Raw genomic sequence first — 25,101 nt, 5'->3', positions numbered from 1 at the left:
TAAAGTATTTAAAGAAAGTGATTCATACAAACCTGTGAAAAATACAACCCTGTTGGGTGGTTTTCACTTTAAAAGTCACTTTAAATCCTATTTTGATAACAATCCTGCTATCGGCAGCCAGGGTAGAAGCTGGACTAGATGAAGGACGAACCCTTTCTGCTTAGGGAATCCACTTGCCAAACGTAGGAATAGCTCCATCGCTACTCTAGATTCCTGTAGCCACGTACATGACCATGAACATTCTAGTGATACTGCACATTTAGCAGTGGAATAGAGTCTCTCTTACTTCACGTTGGTATGGAAAATCCCTCCGGTATTCCACCACCATCTGTACAGGAGGCTTGTGTGTGTTTGCTAACGTATGTCAAGTGCGGGGCTGGTTGGCACAGTAGCTTAGCCCTTCTCTCATCTCCACAGAGTTCATAAAATCCAGCCTGTTACAAGAGGCTTTCCTTCTTCAATAATAGTTCTAAGTCCAGTATGGAAATATCAGTCTCTCTGTTGGCTTTTAATATACAAGGCCTTCTGTGCATGTTCCCGGGAGAGTTGATTAGAGACTTCTTTGTAAATTAATGTCCCACTCCAGCCCATTTTCTGCTTTCCTTGAGGAACACTCAGCGACTGTACTTGTGCAGCAAAGTCAAATTATTTAGTTTTATTGTATGCAACATCAGATGAGCTAAATAGAATCTTTTCCCAAAAACATCTCTTAACCCCCAGAGTGGAATCACAAGTAGGGTGGTGGGCTAGCGCCTGGACAGGCATGCCTGCGATCATCTCAGCATCTGTGCAAGGCACCTCAGGCTTGCTGCAGATGAGTGAGACATGAAAATAGATTTTGGGGCTAGTTAGAAGATTCAGAGCTAGCTCGAGAGAGCCGGGGAGCTGAATATAAAGTTTTCTTTGAACCTGTTTCAGTACACATGAAAACATCTGCTAAGATGGGTGATATTTTCTTCAGGGATTCTTTCCCTATTTAGAAATTGTAGGCCCTGGTAAAATTTATTAAAATATTTTGTAATCTAAGTATTCAGAAGGGCATAGAGTATTTTGGGCTTTGGGAAAGGTAGCATAACAGGCAGATGTCAGCATTAGCAGCTGATAATACATATGTCTTTTGCCTTCTGTCATTCTAGTACTCTACCTCAGTGTGACCTCTATGTGTTTGCAGCTTTATAGAATGTGCGTCATGATTTATACTTATTAAACTTTATTTGTATAAATACATGCCCACTTAGCCATACTTTGGATGACTTGCTAAAACACAGACTCCTGGGCACCACCACCCCTAGAGTGTCTGGTTCTAGGTCTCGGGGGTGGGGGCAAGAATTGGCATCTCTTAACACGTTCCCAGGTGATGCTGATGCTGCTGGTCTGGGGACCACGCTTTGAGAACCACTCTCCTAGACATTCACCAAAGTGTACCACTCCACCAAGAAAGCAGTTGAGTGAAAAGAGTAATAACATGATTAATAATGTTAGAGTAATGAGATTTAGTTAAGAAGAAATGTTTTCAGTGATGGGAACATGTGTATATCTTTTAAGAGGACCAACTCTCCAAATACAAAAGGAACCATTTTAGTATTTATTCAGCCATTTAATACCCTTAAATTAAATTCAGCCCCAAAGTTGATTTTAGGCATTCTGAGCCATAGATCTGTACTGATTCTATTTTTTTCACCTGTAGCGATTTTAATCACTACCCCCTCGTAGTGATTTTAATACAATTACTTTTTTTCCACTTGTAGAGATCCTTTGGTGGTTTAGTTCTTAGATCTACAGGTCTATATTCTTGGGAAATCTGATGCTAGAGGTAGCCCAGTGAAAATGTTGGTAAATACCAGGTTTTGAAAGTAGTAGCTATTGTAATTAGACAAGACAAGTAATACATAAAAATTGGAAGAGGAAGAGGGAAATGATCATTATTTACAGATCCCTGTAAACCCAGAAATCTCAGTGAGATCAACCAAAAAACTCCCACAGATAAAAAGAATTTAATAAGGTCACTAGTTACAAAATTAATATGAAAAAATCAGTAGTTTTGATCCACACTAACATCCACCAGTTAGAAAATATAACAAAAGAAATAAATACCATATCTATATAAATCAACTTTTAAATGTTAACTGAAGGACTTACGAGAAGACTTGGTAAATGGAAAAGTATGTTATATTCCAGGCTGGGACTGTTCTCCTCTAAGTTTATCCACAAATTTAAAGCTTCCTTAGTTTTTAAACAAGTCACAGGAAAATTCCTACAAATAAGATGACTTACTGCCAGTTATTAAAGTTTTGGGGAGTGCTTTCCTGATTTTGATGGAGCCAGTATAGGAAGTTCAGTATATAAAGAGTTGCCCTGAGTATTTTATAAAGGGGCAGTTCGTATCAGTAGGGAATAGTCATCTGGGGACAAAAATCCAGTTGAATTTCTTGCTCCTTACACTAAGATAAATTCTAAATGGGTCAAAAACTTAGAAATTGAAACTAACATGAACAGACATTTATCCAAAGAAGACTTCAGATGACGCACAGACACATAAGAAGATGTTTATCATCACTCACCATCAGGAAAATGCAAATAAAAACCACAAGGAGATAGAACCTCACCTGTCACAGTGGCTAAAATCAACAACACAAACAACAACAAGTGTTGGTGAGGATGTGGAGAAAAATGAACCCCCATGCACTGTTGGTGGGAATGCAAACTGGTGCAGCCACTGTGGAAAACAGTATGGAGGTTCCTCAAAAAGTTAAAAGTAGAACCACACTATGATCCAGCAATCAGAGCCCTAGGTATTTACCCAAAGAATACAAGAACACTAATTCAAAGGGATACATGCACCTCCATTTTTATAGCATCCCTGTTTACGATAGCCAAGATATGGAAGCAACCCAAGTGTGTCTATTGATTGACGAATGGATAAAGAGGATGTGGTATATATACAATAGAATATTACTCACCATGAAAAAGAATGAAATCTTGCCATTTGCAATAACATGGTTGGAGCTAGAGAGTATAATTGAAGTGAAATAAGTCAAAGAAAGACAAAATACCAAATGATTTCACTCATATGTGGCATTTAAGAAACAAAAACAAGCAAAGAGGAAAAAAGAGAGAGACACAAGCTGAAAAACAGGCTCTTCATTATAAAGAACAAAGTGATGGTTACCAGAGGGGAGAGGGTGGAGTGATGGGGATTCAGGAGTGTACTTGTGATGAATACTGGGTGATATATGGAAGTGTTGAATCACTGTGTTGTACACCTAAAACTAATATAACACTACGTTAACCAATTGGAATTAAAATGAAAACATAAAAAGAAGTGAAACTGTAGGGGTGCCTGGCTGGTTCAGTCAGTGGAGTGTGTGGCTTTTGATCTTAGGGTTGTGAGTTCGAGCTCCACGTAAAATCTTTAAAAAAAAAAGTGAAAACGTAAAAGTGATGTTTTTAATGATCTTAGAGTTGGGAAGACTTTTTGAAACAACATAGTTCGGAATTCAAGAAGAGAAAATATCAGTAAATTTGACTACAAATTAATAAAAATTTCTGCAGGGCAAAAATTATACACGTACACACACAGATAACCTACCGTAAAGCCAGAAGAGAAATGATGAACTGGGGAAAATGTTTGCAACCCATGTAACAAAGGCCTAACTAATTTCCCTTACATATAAAGTGCTCTTGCAAATCAATGAGAAGAAGACCAACAGCCTAGTACAAAAATAGGTAAAGCAGAGGAACAGGCAGCTCATAGAAAAAGAAATGTAAATGACTTATACACACAAGTAAAGATACCCAAGCTTACTCTTAAGTACAGAAGCCCAAATGAATACCATTTTTCACCTATCAGAATGACAAAGATCCAAAAATTAAATAGTAGGTCATACAGGTGAGGGTGTGAGGAAAGGAATACTGGCATACACTGTTGATGGGCGTGAAAACTGGTATGGCCTCTTCTGACCACAATTTGACAATGCCTATCAATATTTGACATGAATGTGCCATTTGACTCATCAGTTCCGATTTGGATATGTCTCCTTATAGATGTACAGTTACTTGCGGGTATTGTCAAAGGTCACGTACAAAGATATTCTTTGCAGTGTTACTGGTAATAGTGAAAGACTGAAAACAACCTAATTGTTGATCAGAAGAGGATTCATTGAGTTATTACGATCATACAGTAGAATTCTGCGCAGCTAATTAAAAGAACCTTGTAGGTCTATATGTACTTATAAAGTGTAATTTCCTCCACTTCTAAGTGAAACAAGTTTAAGAAGAGTATATATGATAAATTTCTACTTGTGTTTTTACAAAGAAGGGGCGAGGGGCTGGCTCAGTACAGCATGGGATTCTTGATCTCGGGGTCGTGAGTTCAAGCCCCGGGTTGGATGTAGAGATTGCTTAATAGAAATTACTTAATAAATTTTTAAAAAGCGGAGAGAGTCATGATATAACAAAAAAAAAATTTTACTTAACCCATTATATCCAAATCATTGTTTTAATATATAATGAATGTTAAAAACATTCTATATTGCCTTTTTCGACTGTCTTTGGAATTTGCTTTATCTTTTACACTGGCACCACATCTCAATTTGGACTAGCCACATATCCAAGTATTCAGGAAGCACATATAGCTCCTGAGTCCTGTGTTAAGCAGAATAGGTGTAGACAGTAAAGGGTACTGGGCTATAATCTCAGAGACACAGGTGGCCCTACAGCCAATTGCTGTGACAGTGTGCAAGGAATTCACTTTTTCCTGGGCCTCATTTTCTCCGATAGAGTATGAAGGATCAGACTAGAGCTCTAAAGTCCCTTCCAACTTTGATACTTATAGTTCAAATATATTATTTCATAGTATTTACCAAAGTCAAAAATGTAGTTGTGTTTTCTTTCATAGACCCTGTTTTCACCACTCCTGAAATTCTGTTACTTTTGTAGGGACTCTTGTTCTTGCTAGAGTCAGATTTCTTGTTTATTGGTTTCTTTAAAAGGAGAACGTTAACTCCGCTTCCTGTGTGTTGTCAACCAAGTAGAGTTGGTCAGTTCTTTCAGTAGAATTAAGTCAGGTTTGAGGCTTTGCTAATTCAGATGGTGTATGGAGAACTTGGAAAGAGTAGAAGAGAAAGTCATATCAACAGAGTCTAAAGAAAGAATAAATATTGAAGGAGAAAAGTTGAGAGACAAGTTTTAAAGGTACAGTTCTGTGTATAAAATTCATTCTTCAGAAGATAACAACCAGTAGTTGTCTTTGAACAAGAGAGAAGGAGAATAATAAGGACATTGGATCTCAGCCATGACTACACATTAGAATCGCTTTTTAAATTCCCGATGCCCATTCTGTACCTGAGAATGGTGGTTTTCAAAGCATGGTCCCCAGACTGCCAGTGGCAGTATCACCTGGGAGCTTGTTAGACACTCAAATTCTTGGGCCTTATCCGGAGACCTGCTGAATTGGAAACCCTGGGGTGGTGCCCAGCAGCCTGTGTTGTAATGCTCCCCTGGTAAATCCAATATGCAGTCAGAGCTGAGAATTGTAGAGCTAGAAGGTTTCCAGGGCAGCGGTAGCAGGTGGCTTTCATGTGGAGTGCCAGCTTTCATTCTGCATCGACCATGGGCATGGACTTAGAGATCCCGTGCAATTTGCCTGCATTGCGGGGTTTGGGCACTTTATTGGCATTACAGGGACTTGGATGGATTATAGGATGGTGCATTTCACAAATAGAAGTCAAGTGTCTTACCCAGTCGGGAAAAAAAAAAGAAGAGACAGAGAGAAAAGGGAATAAAAAAAGAAAAGGAAAAAAAAAAAAAAACAAAAAAACGAACCGAAGCCACAAAAGGTTGGGGAGGGAAGGGAACAATATACTGGGTAAAATGTTACATGTGAAGAAATTCCAGCTAGAATACAAAATATTTCATTTATATATAAGGGTTTCTTAAAGAAGTTCAAGTGTCATGGGGATTTTAGGCCCACTTTATGATCTATCATCAGTTCTGTTTGATCAAAAAGTACCGAAGGCTTGTTCAACCCTTTGTCATTTGGCATTAAAGGATATATTTCCTCTTAACATTTAGACTTTTGATAGGAATGCGCTTAATACAGGTATAGTAAATTCAGAATGAACTAAACCAGAAAATAAAATATATTTTCCAAATGTAAAGAAGTTGTCAATGACTGAGAAGGAGTTAATGTGTCACATTCTTTTGATTTCCACTCCTCGGGAGAAATCACAGCATCTGTAGTTTTGGAGGCATGTTATATCGTGATTTCTCCAGGCTGAATCTTAGAGATCGGCCTGGGAATTTTCAGCCCTGACAAAATAAGAATGAACCCATTAGAGGATCAGGTTCATTTGATTTTTCAAAAGTTCGGGAAAATATGCAGATCACTTCACAGAGTCCTTCCGCTCTGCCTTGTCGTGAGGCAGATGAAGGAAGGCAGGCTGGGCTGTGTTGCGGGAGCATTTGGAGCTTCTTATTCTTTGAGATCTCGGCAGTGTATAACTTCCACAAGCCCTTTCTGTGTGTATTTTTTTCTCTTCCCAAAATATTCCATTTTACATGGGAAAGTCAATTTTGATAATTTCGAAAAGCTAGGCATTACAACAGAATTTGTTCCTCTTGGAAAAAACAAAAAACACAAAAACACGCTCCTTTACCATGCAGTAGAACCTGCCAGTCGTACCTGGGTAAAAACAATTCTGATAGAACTTTTCCAATCATCACATTTATTACGGAAAAGATTAGCATACTATTTGTGAGACCATGTTTATCTACTAAAAATATGATTTTGATTTTTGTATTAGTTTCGTAGTGCTCAGTTTGTATTTTTAGCTTGTTTCATGAATTGGGCTCTGCGTATAAAGTGGTTTTCAGCACACTGGTAATATTGTTGAGTATCTTCCTCAAATAGCAAGCATGCATTTCAACAGCTTTTTGGACAGAACCGCAGTTAATACTTTATTTACAGGAAAAATGTACGGTTTTTAAAATTGTTAGTTTCTCATCTTCTGTTTTTGGCATTTACGTTATGAAACTTCATCTCGGCATGTAGACTTACCTTGTACTGCCAAAAGGAAAGAAGTGGCTTTTCTGCAACGCTAAATAGTTTTGACTTTATTGTCTGCCTCAAAACAGCAGCTGATACCAGAAAAATGCCGTCTCATCATTGGGCCTGGGGTGTCCAAAAGAGGCAGGAACCAAATGACTGTAGCTCCCTGTCTGCCCTGGCCCTCTCCTCTTTTCTCTCCGTTTTCAGTGCCGTGAAGAGCAGGAGAACAATATTCTGCAATTAAGGATTCCATTAAGTTGAAGAAAAGAGCAAATGGGGGATGTTTGTTCTCCAAGCTGAAAAAATTTGTCTGGGTGGGGGGGAGAGGGGTAGTGGTATAGAGAGAGGTGGGTGGAGAGACGAAGTCAGGGCTGTTTGTTGAATATACTGTTAAGGACTGTTACCATCCTAATTAATCAAGTTAGAAATTACAGCTGTAGTCGGTTTCCCCCCAATTCTTGTTATCAATTTTCTTCTCTTTTGAGACAAAGCAAATATAAATTTTGTGTTCATTTGTCATTCGTTCTTTGACTTCAGCATCTCTGAAAATAACAATGTAGCACAAAAGCCCAGTATTTACCTAGTTGTAATGTGGGTTGCCATGGTGTTTTGCAAATTATTGCAATTATGTTCACCATGCGAGTCGCCCTTGGTAACTGGCGAAAAAACTGATAATCCTGTTTTGAACAAAAGGTCAAATTGCTGAATAGAAAGTCTTGATTAACTAAAAGATGTACAAAGTGGAATTATTTCCTACCATTCAGAAATAGTTCTTGATCGGGTTTGGGGGAGGGGGTGAGTAAGTACATCTGATTACTGAAGTACAAAGCATTGAAAGGATGTTGTCTTGAGCCTTTCATGTAGTCTTAATGGTGGCTTTTTTGTCAAATTTACCCATTTGCGGCATTGAAAGAGGCAGCTGCATTTAAGCTGGAGAGACGGTGCTTTTTCAAGGGTTCAGTGCAAGGAAAGTTCTCAGCAGTATCTGCAGTTTACTAGTAGCCCCTGGTCTATTAAAACTGATGTGCCGCATTTGAGCCCATTGCTCTCGGTACTTGTGAACCCCTCTGGCTGATGATCTAATAAAGTGCTCTTACTGGACAATCTCTGATCAGCTACTTAGAAAGGAGCTGGGGGAGGGGCGGGAGGGACCCCCTCACAGGCAGTCAGACTTGGTGTAGGCCAGACGAGACTCAAGCGAGTGGCCAAACTGAAAGGTTTGTCCTGATGATAATCTGTGCTAAGCTGTGATCACAGTTTTTCTTCTGGAGGGAAATCTTAATTTTATTCAAAGTTGACTAAAAAATGAAGACTAGAAATGTCTTTTTGAAGTTCAAAAATCAATCTTTGTGGATTTGTTTCTTAAATTATGGGCATCTAGAAAATGTACGGTCTTACATTTAGGGAAAACCAAAAGTTTCCCAGGTTACAGCCAAAGGTCAAATGGATTTTATCTCTTCTGGATCTGCCAGAGCATCTGGGGGGAGTGAATTTCGAAGGCAGGGGGTCTCTTCTTTTTTTAATGGCCACCTGAAAAATCAGTTCTCAAAACTTTTGAGAGTGTGTGAAAGTGGCATGAAAGGAAAGCAAACCTTAACAAGTTTGTGGGTTTACATTCTACATCACCTAGCAACCCCCTGGCTCGGCCAGATCTCTTGTCTACCCTTAGTTCTGTTTACAGACTATTCAAACGGCCCTTCGAAACCATGAAAGATATTCAGTTTCATTAGTACCATTCTCAAGGAGAAAATAATTAAAGTTAAATGAACAAACATTGCCTGGTGATGGTTTGAACTCCATTCTGATTTTCAGATGCCCTTTGAGGCTCTTGCATAGATAGTTCAGTTTTACCATTTGCTGTTCAGTACCCAGAGGCAGGCATATCACATTAACCCATACCAATAAATTACTAGACTGCTAACAAACAAACAATAAAAATTACTTTTCGCTAGACTTCAGCAAAGAAAAACTCTGCTGATAATAAGGTTTTAGGCATGCCCACCTGTTTGATTTTTTTTAATTTGATTCCTATCCTAGATATCGTATGTACATTGAATAAAGGCAGCGGAGGGGGTGTGGGGAACAAAGCACCTCTGTTTAAAACGGATTTATAACCTACCTTCAGAGATCTAACATCATAACAAAAAGTATTCCGATGATAATCCATGGAAGGCTGTGTGCATTTTAGTGAGTGGCTTAGTTTCATAAATGATTCTACTACTACTAATCCATGCCCTGCCACTTTCTACTTAGGAACTGCTTGTGTGCTTAAATTGACCTCTTTGTAAAATTTCTGAATTAGTAAAAAAAAACAAAAACAAAAACAAAAAACAAAAACATTTTTTTAAAGGAAAAAAACACATTTTTTCATGTGCTTTTTTTTTTTTTTTTTTTATTCTCATAAGCACGTTCCCTGAGAATTCATCTTGGTAACAGGCAAGCACATGAGACAATTCAAAATATTTTTCACATGTATTAGTGATTTGATTATATTGAATGCTCTTGGCAAAACTTCTCTTCCTCCATTAATGACAGCTTTCTAATTATAAACGCAGTATGTGCTTGCTGTAGAAAATTCAGAAACTACAGAAACAGAAGAAAAACTACCTACAGACAACTTACGATGACATTTTTGGGTAGTTCCTTCCAGTCTTTTTTTTTTTTTTCTTTCTGTGTACGTACTGATGAAACTAAGGCTTGAACTTGCTTTTGAGGTTTTATTTGTTAGTGTGTGTTCATAGCAAAGGTGATTTTTTTGTCATTATTGAAGACTTGAGAGGCAGGGGTGGATGTGCAGGTAATCAACAATGTTTCTTAGAGGCTCTGTCACTATAATATTAATATAAGCAACAGAGTAGCCATTTTACCGTCTCATTCCACTCGATTCTCTCTCTCTTCCTTTTCCTTATTGGAATGTCTGTATTCCTTAACTGACACATCCATCTATAACCATTCATGGTGGAAAGTCAGACATTCGTCGCAGTTGGAATATTACATCCCCAAGTCACTTGTAGCTTCACATAGGGAGGGAAAAAAAAGTCTTATGCAAAGATTTCTAATACAGTAGAGATTAATGCAACGTGGAGAGGAAAATGCTTTCAGTTTCTCATATAAAGTGAAAGCAGGGCAGCCTGGAAATGTTGTATTCTTACTATTTGTATTTTGTTAGATCTCTAACATCCATAGTACATGGCTGGGTCGCATGAGCTCTTTGTGCTTTGTTGACAGTTGACAGACAAAGCAGAATTATTCCTGAAGCAAGGTACTGTGTACTTAGTTGTGACCTATTATAGCCTACGAATGTAGCTTGCTTTTGAGTTGGATGAATAGGGAGAGTATTTTAGAGAATAGGCTTGAATATACTAAGAGAGGTTTTAGCTGCCCACACAGAAAGATACATGTCTTCCATTGAACTCCCCCCCCCCATGTAATTTTCCTTATAAAATCATTTTAAGTATATTTTCCCTGGTTGCTTGCATGGAGACAATTTTAACTGTTCTAGTATTGTCCTACAGTGGTAAAATAAAATTGCTGGTAATTGTTGGCTTTCTCTGCTCACAGTATAGCGGGAGAAGATGGCTTGCATGGGGCTCTTTAATGTACCTCAGGGACATCTTCTGATGCTCAACCTCTGATTGCAAATTAAAATAACAAGGCCGTGGTATTGGATTTGATGTGAGGCAAAGCAGAGCAACTTGCTAATTTATCATGTAATATACAATTGCTGAGGTTGGAATTTGTGCACTTGTGGTGCTATTCTGTGTGTTTAAATGAGGACCACTGTTTGCATCTAACCTATCATAACAGTTTGGGAGTGCTCCATTATCCTTTCAGCAAACTGATGGCAGAGTCTGGTCTTCACACAAATGATAAGATCAATAAGTTTCAAATAACTTGGATGAAATGACATGTGACTGTTCATTTAAAGAGATACCTTACTTTAAAAATCAATTTTGGTAATATTTAAAATTTTTCCATTGACAAGGCACTTTCCACTTCTGTTTTTGATAATTTTGTTAAAAATATTTTTGTATTAACTTCAGTGAATAGTTTATATATGTATTTTTCCTGATTTGTTCTTTCATCTCCTACCATGGCACCTCTCTGAGACTTAATAATCACTCTTTGACAGGCCAGCATGCCTGTAGAAGATTTAACTTTAAAAGCAAAATTATGTTCCTGTTAAAACTTCCCCTGGAGATCTTAGGAAAATTTTCTCCCAGTTTTGGGTGCAAATGTGGGTCAGAAAGCAATTTGTTTTTTGATATTTCTGGAAATCCCAAATCACAACATGTCATTCTTGAAAAGCAGCTGTGGGCCCATACTGTGCACTGTCTGTAAGACCCATTTTATACTGGGGATAATTCTGTGACAGAAAAAAGTGACTGCAAGGGAGCCCCAGAACATTTATAAATGGTTTTGGGTGAAAAGCGGATCTGGTTCTCAAAGTGTGGAGTTTGGGTAGAGGAGCAGTTAATGGCTGTTATAGAAAAATAGTAATGATATGATGAACTGTGGAAGAGCACGTTTCCTGGCTGCTCTTCCTGCACTCCTGGAGAGGCATGACAATTTCAACTAAATCATACGTCAGTGCAGTACTGGGGGGTGTTGTGTCTTGAAAATCTCTGAATCCTGAAATAAAGCAGAGACGCTTTCCTCTTCCCTCACCATCCGTTCTGCCATCTACAACTTCAAATCTAGTACAGTTTTGCCAGGAAAGACCTGGAAAGTTCACTTGCATTGACTGCACAGTTCTGCTATTTTGTGATCACATTGAAAAGCACCTCCACCTAATCTAACCAGTTATCCATCATCATTGCTCTCTATTTTTGGTAACACCAGGTGGAAACCGACCAGAATCTTCCCTGCTTGGAATAATGCGTCTTCACCAGTGCATTGCCCTCTGTAGCCCAGCACTAATGTTCCCCAGTAGTGAAGGCGTGTGGAGGGTAATAATGATAGCTTACATTTAATGAACATTGTTGTGGGCTCTGAACAACTCTAATAGAGTAATATTAATTGCCTTGTGTTTTGTAGATGAGGAAACGGAGGCTCAGAGGAAAGTTCAGTGACTTATGTAAAATTACCCTATAATAACTGGGTGGGGAGAAGCTGTGTTCAAGTGCACTTTTTCATAATTTCGTTTCTGCATTCTTCATTGAGTGTGAACCTTTGCACAAAGGGGAGGACACTACCAGATCCACAGTGGGTCATCCCCTGGGCCTGAGTTTCCAGTTGAGGAAGTAAAATAAGATTGTTCAGGGACAGTACAGAGCATTGTATGCTCAGTGGCACCAGGATAGGGGGAGAAGTTTCTGGAGGGTGGGGAAGTTTCACAGAAGAGTGAAAGTAATTCTCAAGGAATGGCCATTTTAGGCAGAGATTCTATAGCGTAAGCCAAGGCAAGGAGTTGGTAGTAGGCAAAATGTGGTGGGGGCGGTGAGTAAACCAATTCAGTGGGGCGAAGGGTTTAGGTAAGGGAATGTGAGAAAGGGGGATGGGATGAGGCTGGAAGAACTTGAAAGCCAGACCAAAGCATACCTTCTCTATAGAAGGCTTACCACTGGAGGGGAGGGAGTGGAGGGCCCTTGGGAAGGTACGCTCGGCAAGTCTTTACACTGGATGTGGGAGAGAGTGGAGTTGGGGAAACCAGGTAGGAGGCTATTAGAGTAGATCCACCTTGAGGTCTGGGCTTTGGCGGAGTTGACGACAATGGGATTGCAAGGCCAGTGGACAGATTTGGTGACTGATTGGAAGAGGGAGGAGAAGGACCCACCATATATTTGATTCAAAGGTATGAGAACGGTGCATTTTTCTTTCTCCTGGGAATTTTAGGCCCTTCTTATTTTCTATACGTTTGCTCCCATGTATTATTTTATTGCTTCTGTTCATTCATTTATTCAGGCTTTTTTTTTTTGAGCGCCTCCTCTGTGCTACCCATCCAGGTCTGGATGATTTCTCTGTGTGCATCCTTCTAAAAATACAAATGTACACAAGTGAATAAGTTTGTGTTTAAGGTGCAGCTACCAGGAACGCCTCAGTTACAAGTGGAAATCGATCCCTTTTTAGCATGTGCAGACAGAAACCATTTTAGTTGAGACCTCAGAAATATAATTTAGCAATCAGAACCAATCAGCATTTGACACAGTTTCGTACACAATGATTTCAAGGAATTAGTGATGCTGAAACTAAAGTAACAGGTGACAGATCTTTGCGTATTTTGGTAAAGGTTTATTTTGCTGTTGGACAGGCTGGCTTCACCTCTTTTGAACCCCCTACTTATAAATGTGGTTGAAGTAGGCATCTGAAAACTTAATGACCTTATTCCTGTTGGTTGTGACAGTTTGGCATTTACATGTGGCATTGCATAATAAAATGACATATTTTGTTGGCAGGCTTCCTTAGGGTGGTTCTGGGGATTTTCATAAAAACAAGCCGTTTTTAGAGGTTGCACTTACAAAGGAGTAGACTTCATTAAATTTTTTGGCCGTTGACTTGGCAATGTAACTTTGGGCTGTAAGTCTTTTCCCATCATGGGAAATGAAAATAAGCTCAGTTTTGTGTTTGTGAGCGATGCTTCAAAGTGAATTTATTCAATGCTAGTTACTTGCGTTTGCTTTGTTTTTTATCACCCATTAAGGGCATAATTCAATATGAAATCTTGTAACTAAGACTGGCCCCATCATAGAATATTTTCAAAGGCTCGGCCTCCTTAATTTTAACAACACAGATGTTTCTTTCAAGGTAGATCCAGCATAGTCCATTAATATTTGCTGGGGGAACAAAGGGTTAACCAAAATGTACTTGACAAAGTCAAATGGAATCAAAGCATGTATTGAATATGATTAAGGTCTATTTCCCCCACAGACGAGTTTTGTTTAAAATAAACCATGACCAGAAGCTTAATTATCAAAATAAAACAAGAAGAATCAAGAGTTACAGGCTCCTAATATTGTTTTGCAGCCCTAGTTCCCTTCACACAGTTATCAGTATGTGTAATTTCCATGCAAAATAGCACTAGTTATTGTTGTCATTTGTAAAGGGAGATTAACAGATAGTAAGTACAAACAAACCCAAATAAGTACTGAATAGAGAGGTGACAAAGAAGAAAAGACCTCTTTAATGTTAATTATAACTGGTAGGAAGTCTAGACAAATTATATTATCTGTTTTCTATATGATTTGGAAGGACATTTAGTTAGTAACTGTGTCAGAGATAGAGTTAGGTGTTTGCTTTAGAAACAGGTGAGGTGATGGGGCGCCTGGGTGGCTCAGTCGGTTGAGCGTCCGACTTCAGCTCGGGTCACGATCTCACGGTTCGTGAGTTCGAGCCCCGCGTCAGGCTCTGGGCTGATGGCTCAGAGCCTGGAGCCTGCTTCCGATTCTGTGTCTCCCTCTCTCTCTGCCCCTCCCCCATTCATGCTCTGTCTCTCTCTGTCTCAAAAATAAATAAACATTAAAAAAAAAAAAAAAAAAGAAACAGGTGAGGTGACAATTTAGCATCGCCCTGGTTGGCAGCTTTCTAGTGAGTCATGAAGTTCTAGCAAATTGACAGAATCAAGTTTCTAAAACATCTGACGAGAACTTGAGCTTTTTGAATGGTATCTTTTAAAAATTAAAGAGTAATTTTAACTTCCAGGTTCTATCCCAATAATTAGTAACTTATTGTCTCAAAACATGATCGTTGTTTCCTGTCTGCTTGCTTTTCTAAAATTGTGTTCACATCTGTGGTTGGCATTATTAGCTGGTACCTATTCCAAAGCGTGTAAAGCCTCAGACAGCAACTATAATGTAGCAAAGCCAAATGAACGATGAAGGACTAGTCGAGTCCTGCATTTTTCATACATGGTCTGCTTGAATTCTACGGTTTCCTTTATTAATGTGCCTAAACAGGTACTTTGGGAAACAGCTGGTCTCGCCGTTAGTATTTTATAGGCTTCATTTAAAATTTAATACCTGCTGCGGTCGGCACCACTTACCTCCTTCTGTGTCCCCCATGCCCAGGACAAGCTACACAAACCATAGTGTCTGCTTTCCCTAATTCTGAGGGGCCATCGATTGTGAACTACACTCTTGACTTCACAGTGTTTTTGAAGGAAATGTAAATATGTCATTCAATGTACATGTCATTTGTCAATGCACCTGAGTTTCAGAAATATTAAAATGTGGCCTCAAATCCAGAAAGTGTAGCTATAGGCCCTAGTATATGCCCTAAGAATTAGAACAAATAGTTGCCTGTGACTCAGAAGCATGGTAGTAGTTTGTCTCAGATAGGTAGGATCCACACGACTCCATCCCTTTTCCGTGTTGTTGGGCATTTATGGTTGGTACCGTACAACTTAGTTCTTAAAGGCAAACCATACTGAGTTGCTTTTCATCTTTGTGTGTGTGAACCTCACTTTCTTATTTAGGTTGTCATTTCCTAAAACTCTCTACCTGGTGCTTCTTTGGCTACTCCCTATACTATTTAATGTAATTTTGGACACATATTAAAGGTTTTATAAGGACTCCTTGAGATCCTCTGTCTGAAGAGTTTAAATATTAAAATAGTTCGGCGTATTGATTGAAGATAGGAATGAAGTTCCTTATGAATGTATTGACTAGATGAATTTTATCATCTTCAAAGGTAGTACATTTTCTTTTACTCAAAATATTCTAGAGTATACTTTCTTTGGCTGTAAAACCCATAACTGGAACTGAACTGATTTTGGGTGCTCTCTCTTGAGTCTGGTTGTAGTTTCTTCCAAGAAGAACCTATTCTCAGGAATGAGGTCACACGGCACAACAATGAGTGGGGACATCCTGCAGGTTTGGATTAAAGCCACGTGGCACTGTTAAGTGGCAGGTGAAGGTCCCTGATGTAATTAAGCAACATTTGTGTGTATACTGCTCTTATCTAGGGGGGGAAAGACCATTGGTCATTCTAGAAATGGGGAACGGGGTTAAACATGTCATTGATTGTTTTCTTTATCACATCACTCATAGCTCTCTGGCCTTCATTCTTTTCCACATGTTGTTCCCTCTGCCTCAGTGGCCTTTCCTGCTTTCTCCACCTACCAAACTTCTACTCACTCTTCAAGACCATCTCAAAAGTTGTGCCTCTCCAAATACTCCAAGGTGCAAAGACAGTCGGGTCCCAATTTGCCGCTGCCTTGGTGGGAACACCACGCCCCAAGGGAATGCGCCTGTTCACCTTTATACCGCAGCCCTTCAGCCTGCTTTGCTTAGCCTTCCTATGCCCAACACACTGAGCACTAAAGCCGCAGATCCTGGGGCCCTTCCTAAGAGCACCTGAACTTTTCTCCTCCCCCTTGTGCAGTTTTGTCTTCCTCATTCAACAGATATGTTTTCTAGCAATCACAATACTACTTTAAGATAACAGGCGTGTTGTTGCCACACTTCTAGGAAAAAATTCGAACAAGGGCAGCAGGAGAGGGTAACTGAAGAAGGAAATTGAGAAGAAAGTCTGAAGCCCAGTGCAATGGGCAATGACTAATTCAGACCCCTGGGAAAGAGTGTTCAGTTGAGGTTGTCCTTGAAACATTGCAGCCAGTTTTATGCCTCCAGAGAATGTGTGTAGAAGAATCTGCTTTAATTTTAAATAATTGCTTACTTTAAGTGTTTCTTTGATGCCAGGTACAGCTCTCAGCATGCTAAGTGTATTACATCATGACAACTTGTAAAGTAGGTACTGTTGTTGGACCTACTTTACAGAGAAGGAAGCTGAACACAGCATTTAAGCCACTAGCCAGTGGTCAGTCAGCTGTTGGGAAAGTCATTCATTTCTACATGGTATACTCTTTCCTTTGGTAGCAGTCTTTACTAGTGCCCAAAAGTCCCATCAGTTTGCATTCTGTGTGTAATCATGTAAGCTTTTACTGGGAGGCTTTGCTGTAAGCATGCGTCGGGGGTAGATATTAAGAAGAAGGGAAGAATATTTCCCGGGATTTTTTTTTTTTTTTTTTAAACTTGACGCGTTTCCTAACTGTTAAGGTTGGGGCATAGGTCTAAGCGACATGCCAGGGAAGAAAGGTAAGGAACTATTTCAGAATCTCTAAGGAAGGTTTGAGCGAAAGGAATCTGTCTTGATAACGAAGGAGGTTTTTACTTGCATTTGTTTGATGGTGGTGATAAGACTCCAGTATTCTGTTTTCCGCTCTCCAGGGCTGGTTGATGTGTGAGGAGCCAGCGTGTCGAAATCGAACTCGGCGCCTTCCCCTTCAGTTCTCCCGAAATGGGCCTCTTTGCCAAGTCTGCATGAAAGCTACGCTTCGGCCAGAGGTAACAGTCACGTGATGCTAAAGAGCTGTGTAGACGGGTTGGGGGTCTGTGTTCGCCTGCTCTGGGAGGGCACATGTGTGCTATTTGCTCTCTGAAGACACCCTACTACCACACGCATGTATTTTTAAAAATTCCGACTTCAGAGAGATAAATGCTTGATTTTTTTTCACCTCATGAACAAGACTATATTTATATCTAAAAGAGAAACTGACTAGTTCTCATAGGAATCACTCCGATTTCCTTGGTTGCCACTTCATAATTACACAGAAGAAACTGCTTTTGCAGAAACCGTCGTTCTCTTTGGATTAGGTCTGAACCCCTTTTGTAATGGCCACAAAACCTCCCACACCTGCGCCCTTCAGGGTTCATTGCATTTGTGTGGGATTCCGTTGTTTTTAAGGGACAGGGTAGATGAGCAGCTCTCCAGCTCTTTCTCTACCGCAGTACGTACACCTGAGGGCGGAGGTCGGCTATCATTTGTGATTCCCAAGTAAGGAGCACCTAGTCTGGAAACAGCTCGTAATGAAGATGCTTTCCTTCTGTTGCCCCCTTGGAGCATCAGCAATCCAAGTGGCATTTCACAAACTGTAGGGAAAGGAATATTTGAAGGTCTTCCTTGCAGAGAGGGTTTCGTGATCAGGTACATCTAGCAAACTCTGGGCTAGCCAGAGTTAAACAAGCTTATCGCAGATTGTCTGAGAACCTGTAATGTGATAATGTGCAATCAACCTCACCAATACAGGACTGTAATGTGCCTCACTTTCCAAATTTGGCCTAAGGATTTGTAAGGATTTTGGTGAGAAGAAAGTGGGAATAGGGAACCTGTTACTACTACTACTTTTTTTTTTTTTTTAACACAGAAGCAGAATTCTGTGATCAAGTCTTAACTTCAGATCTTTTCACTGAAAAGAGTTGATACAAAGGGTAGTTTTAGGAAAATATTTTAAAGTTCTCATGGCTTTTAATTTTAAGATAACAGATCACTTCACAAAATCTGGCGAGAAGTCAGTAACTACAAATGGCTACTACCATCGTATGCTGCCTTGTTCTTTTGCATTGCCGGTAATGTTTTTTTTTACATGCTTTCGGTCATGATGAAAATAGGATTTTGTATCACGTTTATCTTTTGTCAAGCCTCTGTCTGTGTTGCTACGTCATTTTCAGTACCAAAACCAAATTCAACCATTTCTCCTGTTGGGCATTTTAGGCTACCTTCACTCTCTTTATTAGAAAATTGTGATAACGCTTTTCCTGCTTACGTTATTTTTGTTGTCATTTGAAATGTCTTTTGAGGACAAATTCTTACCGACAGTGTATATCAAAGTGCCTAAATACAATATGGTCACGATTCATTTTGCCACACTGCTTTCCTAATGGGTTGTCCCAATTTAAATGGTAGCCAGTACTTGATGAGTGTACCAATTTCACCACTGCCTTTGTAGCATTTGGGTGTTGTCGTTATTTTTAATTTAGTAAGTATAACTGTTCCTTGCCTTATTTTGTATATCTTTGATAATTAGCAAAATAGATTACAATTTTTTACCAAAACTGTGGAACACATAGTGAGAATTAGTTGTTGTGCTAAGTCGGTCTCGTCCCACCCAGCACTTGGATTAGCAGCTGCAGGAAGAGAAAAAAAGTATATATGTAGTGTGACTCATCACTCCACTTGTAGACTCCAGAGGAATCGCCTTGCTTCGTGAACCATTGTTGCCTTTGAGACCTTTCAAACAGCTAGCTCATCAAGTCAAGTTCAATGAAAATTGAATTACTTCTTAGAAAGTCAGCTGATTTTATGATTCCATTCTTGGTGAGAGAAAGTAAAAGGAGAACGGATAGCTAGTAGATTGGTAACCTTCCAGTTAACGATGATGTTACTGATAGTTAGGTTATCATTTCTCATGTAGTATCTTTTTTAAAAATGAATGAGCCAACACAGGCATTTTGAGGTACTTTTTTTGCCCCTTCATATCCTTGACCTTAAAGTGGTAACATTTTAGGCAGGCATTTACCAAGGTTATCAGCTACTCTTGCCAGGGAGGACCTTTCATGGCATAGGGTCATATTGCATGGGTCATATTCCTGCTCAGAACATGACCCTTTGGGATACCTGGAAGTTCAGCACATCCTGGTTGGTGATACTCTCTGTAGCTGCTCCTCACAGGGACGGACCTTGACAGTGGGCCTGAGCCCAAGCGTACTCTTAGGCATTCCATTTGGAGTTGCTAGTGATGAGTTGAGCATTTCTTAATTCTCTTTATGAGGTTCCTGGGCTTTCCTAGTAAAAGGAAAAAGCTGTATCTTTCCAGAGACCGTTCCAAAGAAGCTGCAAAATCAGTGGTAGAATGGACAGGATCATTGTACTTACTCTAGGGTTTTCTAAAGTGTCTATTTTGCAGGATTATGCTTATCTGATCCTTTAGTTCTAGGGTGCTGTGTCTCAATCATACATTACTTTCATTTAATAATTATTTATTGAGGGGTACCTGGGTGGTTCAGTTGGTTAAGCATCCAGCTCTTGACTTCAGCTCAGGTGATGATCTCACGGTTCATGAGTTCGAGTCCTACATCAGGCTCTGTGCTGACAGCACAGAGCTTGCTTGGGATCCTCTGTCTTCATCTCTCTCTGCCCCTCCCCTGCTCACTTGCATACTCTCTCTCTCTGTCTCTCTGTCTCTCTCTCTCTCTCTCAAAAATAAACACTTAAAAAATAATCATTTATTGAATACCTGTTACATCCTATGCACTCTGCTTAGGGCTAGGGACAGAACAATTAACAGGACATTTCCTTATTTATAAAGCTAGTTTCACATTATGTAGATTATATAAAATTGATATCTGTGGTCAAAAATAGGCATTTGTAAATATCTGGGCAGAAGCACCAGAGTTTTGTGATGCTGGACTAGGTAGGGGCTTTAAATACGTTGTTCAGCTTTGATGGGAAAGCCAGTCTAGTCCCTACATAATAAATCTACTCTCATTTGGTCCTGGGTTGCATTTGGCTTGAGTACTTTACAGGATTGACTTGGTATGAAAGCTGGCTCTTCTTCTGACTCCTATTACCAGGGGGACTCGAACTCACGAACCGCAAGATCATGACCTGAACCAAAGTCAGTAGCCCAACTGACTGATCTATCCAGGTGCCCTGTTCTCAGGGTTTTAGGTGTATCTCTCTTCTCAGATAACTTTAGGGGGAAAAAAAATCACTGAAGTTTTTTTTTTTTTTTTTTTACATTGATAAGAATTTAACAGTATCCAAATTGCTGATTATTAAAAATACATTCTCGGGGCTCCTGCGTGGCTCAGTCAGTTGAGTGTCCAACTTCGTCTAAGGTCATGGTCTCACAGTTTCTGAGTTTGAACCCCACATCGGGCTCATTACTATTAGTCTGTCAGTGCAGAGCCCATTTCAGATCCTCTGTCCCCCTCTCTCTGCCCCTCCCCTGCTTGTGCTCTCCCAAAAATAAATAAATATTTTAAAAAATTTAAAAATATATTCTCTGAGTATTCTCTGTTACATAGAAAGTCCACATAAATACAGGACTGAAAACCTCGATATATACAAAAGTTCCTAAGTCAAAAGAACCCTCTTTCACACTGGAGGTAGAGACAAGACTTTGCCAAGCTCGAGAGTAAATATTTTAATATGTTTTTATTTCAAGGACATGGTTTTGACTGCATAAGACGGCCAAATCTGTCTGGCTGTGAGATGAACCCACAGGGAATTCTGTATCATGTAATTCACCAAAACCAGAGGTTTAGTTTGTTTTGTTTGGTTTGCAGTATAGAGCTAAGATTTCAAACTAAATTAAACTTTTACTCACAAACATTTCTCTTCCTGATGTGGAGATGAGAAAGCATCTAAATGTGATTCCCTAGGCCGTGACAGAAATCACTGGGAAAGGTGCACAACCCCTGGTGTAAGGCATTGTGGTAGATCCCTCTATTCAGTTGTTTACCAACTAAATTTCTTGAAGGCCACTTACAGGGAAAGCAGTAGAATAACTTCTGGTTCTACTTCAAGATACCTTTAGTGTTTCTCACATTATCCTCAGTTGTAAAATTGTGAAGATCTTTTATAATGGAAAGTGTATGCCACACAGGGCTCTGGCCTTCAAAGAAGAAGGGTAATAATGAACTTGCAGCCATTGTGTGTTACAGTTTCAAAATGGCTGAGATTGAACAAATTGTTGATTTGATAAGTAGATTAGGGACAGTGAGAATGTTGCCAGGCTACCTGAAACTGTCTTATTTCTGCATAAAAAGAAAGCATGAAAATAACTGTGGTCTCTTAGGACAGTACTTATGAGTTCTGCAGGAAGAGAACCTTACGGCTCTGATAAAAAAAAAAGTCTTAAACATCTATACCTAGTCCTCGGTTACGCTCTAGGAGAACATGGATTTTTACCATGAAGAGTCTTTTGGACTTGTCCGTTGTGATTTTGATCTACATGTTTGCTGATGCCGAGTTCACTAAATTCTACATACAGCTTCTCTTACCATGAAGCAGATGCTAGCCTTCTTTTTCAATATATTTTTTTCATCAAGGTGAAATTCACACAACAAAATTAACCATTTTAAAGTGAATAATGCATTGGCATTTAGTACACTCATAAATGTTGTAAGACCACCATTTCTATCTAGTTCCAAAATGTTTTCATCACCCTAAAAGAAAACCCTGTACCATGTAAGCACTTTACTCCATTCCTTCCCTTCTTCCAGTCCCTTGGAACCACTAATCTGCTTTACGTCTCTATAGATTTACCTATTCTGGATATTTCGTATACATGGAGTCATATAATATGTGACCTTCAGTGTCTAGCTTCTTTCACCTAGCATGTTTCCGAGGTTCACCCGTGTTGTAACCTGTGTCAGTACTTCATTCTTTTTTATGGCCAAATAATACTCTGTTAAATAGATACACCCCAGTGTGTTTATCTATTCATCTATCCGTGCACATTTGGGTTGCTTTTTTCAATATACTTTAAAGTTTATTTTATTTTCATTTGCTAGACAGATCTTACGTTTGACCTAGATTTGTGTTCTGTGGCTCTGTTGGTCCTAGTTCAGCTGAGTGGTACTGCATAAGGCTACGCTGGTCCTTTCCTCTCTTCCTGTGTTTGATAAGCACTTGCCCAGCACCAGCTCTGTCTGCTTTGAGAACTTTTTAGGTATTTGAAGGTAGCTATCTTCCTGAGCCTTCTCCTCGGCCCAGTTTTCCTAGGTCTTCAACCGTTTCTCTAGTGCTCTGCTTTCACAATAATTGCCCTAGTCTAGAGTTTGTATCCCAGCCCTTCAGTTGCTGTCACTAGCACTAGTATGGAGCACAATAAACCTGCTGCTACGGACTTTTCTAGGTAGTAAATATCTATGAAGTCAATTTAAGGTTGCCTTGACTCTCTTGGCATCCATATTCACAGTGTCAATTCCTTTTGATCATTCCCTATACTAAACACGTAATTTTTTTTTTTTTTTTTTGTACACGCAATTGCCAAGCCGTGCTTTCCCGGGTTTTCCAAGTGGTTTATTTAGACCTGTGTGTACGACTCCATTAGTAGTGTATTAGTTTCCTAGGGCCGCTGTAGTAAAGTACCTCAAAGTAGGTGGCTTAAAACAAGAGAAATTTATTGTTTCAGAGCTCTGGAAGCTAACTAGAAGTCGGAAATCCAAGTGTCAGCTGGGCTTTTCCCCCCTGAAATCGGTAGGGAAGAATCATTCCTTGCCTCCTCTAGCTTCTAGGAATCCTCGGTGTACGTTGGTCTGGGCCTATAGGCGCGACAGTGCAGTCTGTGCTTCCGTAGTCACAGTGGCCTATTTCTCCTGGCGTGTTTCTCTTTGCTTCTTCCTGTAACAGACACCGATCCTATTGGTTTAGGGACTGCGCTAATCCGGTGTGATCTCACCTTAATTTGATATTCTGTGCCAAGACCCTATTTCCAAATAAGGCCACTTTCACAGGTACTGGGGTTTAGGACTTCAACATATCTTTTTAGGGACCCAATTCAATCCATAACAACTAGGAGTTATACTGTGTTTAACAAAACGGAAACCAAAAGTAATGGTAGCTTAACCAGAGTAAACATCTAATTCACTATGATTCTTTCATTTTTTATCACATGACAGAAATTCAGGTGTGGGCATTCCAGGATTGTGATGGTGGCTCCTTGGGGCCATCAGATGCCCAGATGCCTCCTGCACTTCTGTATCACCAGCAGTGCCAGGCTTTTATCTTCAAGGTCACAGTGTGGTCTGAGGTGGCTGCTCACGTTCCTTCAAGCCATCAAGGGCTAGAAGACAGAGAAAAGGTTGTAGGGTCAAAAAGATACACCTCCCAACCAAGTCAGTTCTTTGAGCGGCCTTTCCGGAAGTACCAACCGACACTCGTGCTTACATTTCGGGGACCAGAAATTAGTCACATGGAGATAATCGCTTATTTTGTTACTGAAGAAAAAGAGTAGACTGGACATTGGGGACCAACCAGCATTCTCTGTGACCGACACCATCACTTGTTGCCTGGCTTTGCCCAGCCCGTCACTGTCCCATTGCGGGCATTTTGGGTCCTGATTCTGCCATGCGCCAGCCTCTTGGCCTCTACCCATCTGATCCTATGATTGGCCTTCCCTCTTTTATCTTCTCCAAAATATTGGCGTGCATGTATGCATATACCTGCGGATAGATGCCTTCATCCAGGTGGACTCTGCTCCATTTTACTCAGCACCCTTTGTGTAGGACTGTTCCACCAGTTGCTCATTTCCTTGGCTTCTGGCTTCCCCTTCTCCACAAGGGGTTTCACCCCAGGAGAAAACCACAGCATTACTGATCAGATGCTGATGGTCTCATGGCTTTATAACTGTTTGGGCCCCTGGAATGAGAAATCATGGTGTCTTTCTCCTTTGACAATCTGCAGTTTAAAGCAGTATGTTTAAGAATGTGCTTGCTTTCACTCATTCTCTACCAGAAGCCATGTGCTTAAGGAGAGAGTCATACAATTTTTTTTTTAAATGTTTATTTATTTTTGAGACAGAGACAGGCAGAGCATGAGCAGGGAAGGGGCAGAGAGAGAGGGAGATACAGAATCTGAAGCAGGCTCCAGGCTCTGAGCTGTCAGCACAGAGCCTGACGTGGGGCTTGAACTCTTCAACTGCGAGATCATGACCCGAGCCGAAGTCAGATGCTCAACCGACTGAGCCACCCAGGCGCCCCCATACAATTTTTTTTAATAGAGTTCTTGCAGTTGGTCAGGAGAGAGTGTGTAAAACTCTACATAATGATCCTGACTAAAGAGTCTTGAGTAAGTGTGGGAACCATAAGACAGGCCCATAATAATAAATCATGAAATGTAATATGACTTGCTGATAAATATTAACTAATTACAACTACAAACATAATTATTAAACCCTGGACCTAAAAGAAATAAGAGGTGACCTAGTAGCGAAAATTATGTACAGAGTTTCTAATCACTGTAGTGGAAAAACAGGAATTCACAAAGAAACCGGGAGACACAGGCCCTACCTTTCATAGACCTCTATTCTAATGGAGAAGGTGAGGAAATAGAAACTCTCCACGTTTCAGTGACCCGAGGGAGAAAGAGGCGGCCACAGCTTTGTGACCGTGGCCCTCCCTAATCAGCAAGGGAGCAACAGTAATGGGGAGATGAGTGCTCATCGTTAGACTAGAGCAGTACTTCTCAGCTGGGCTGGTTTTGTCCCACATGGGACTTTTTGATTGTCACGCTGGAAGTGGCACGGTGAGTGTAGCTAGCCTAGTGGGTGG

General features: G+C 40.0%; 1 protein-coding gene across 2 annotated transcripts in view; it reads left to right on the top strand.

The window, feature by feature from the left end:
- The window catches only part of POLA1 (DNA polymerase alpha 1, catalytic subunit), a 300,188-nt gene that overhangs the window by 177,558 nt on the left and 97,529 nt on the right, over positions 1-25,101 (top strand). For both annotated transcript variants that reach the window (XM_019419738.2, XM_019419737.2), the window contains exon 35: positions 17,212-17,328. In XM_019419738.2, the coding sequence (XP_019275283.2) occupies positions 17,212-17,328 (117 nt within the window). The remainder of the gene's footprint in view (positions 1-17,211; positions 17,329-25,101) is intronic.

The sequence above is a fragment of the Panthera pardus genome, unplaced genomic scaffold, assembly GCF_024362965.1.
Source record: "Panthera pardus isolate Hobbes unplaced genomic scaffold, ASM2436296v1 HiC_scaffold_27, whole genome shotgun sequence".
Lineage (NCBI taxonomy): Eukaryota > Metazoa > Chordata > Mammalia > Carnivora > Felidae > Panthera > Panthera pardus.
Note: the sequence above shows the minus strand (reverse complement) of the source record. Positions and strands in the feature narration are given on the sequence as shown.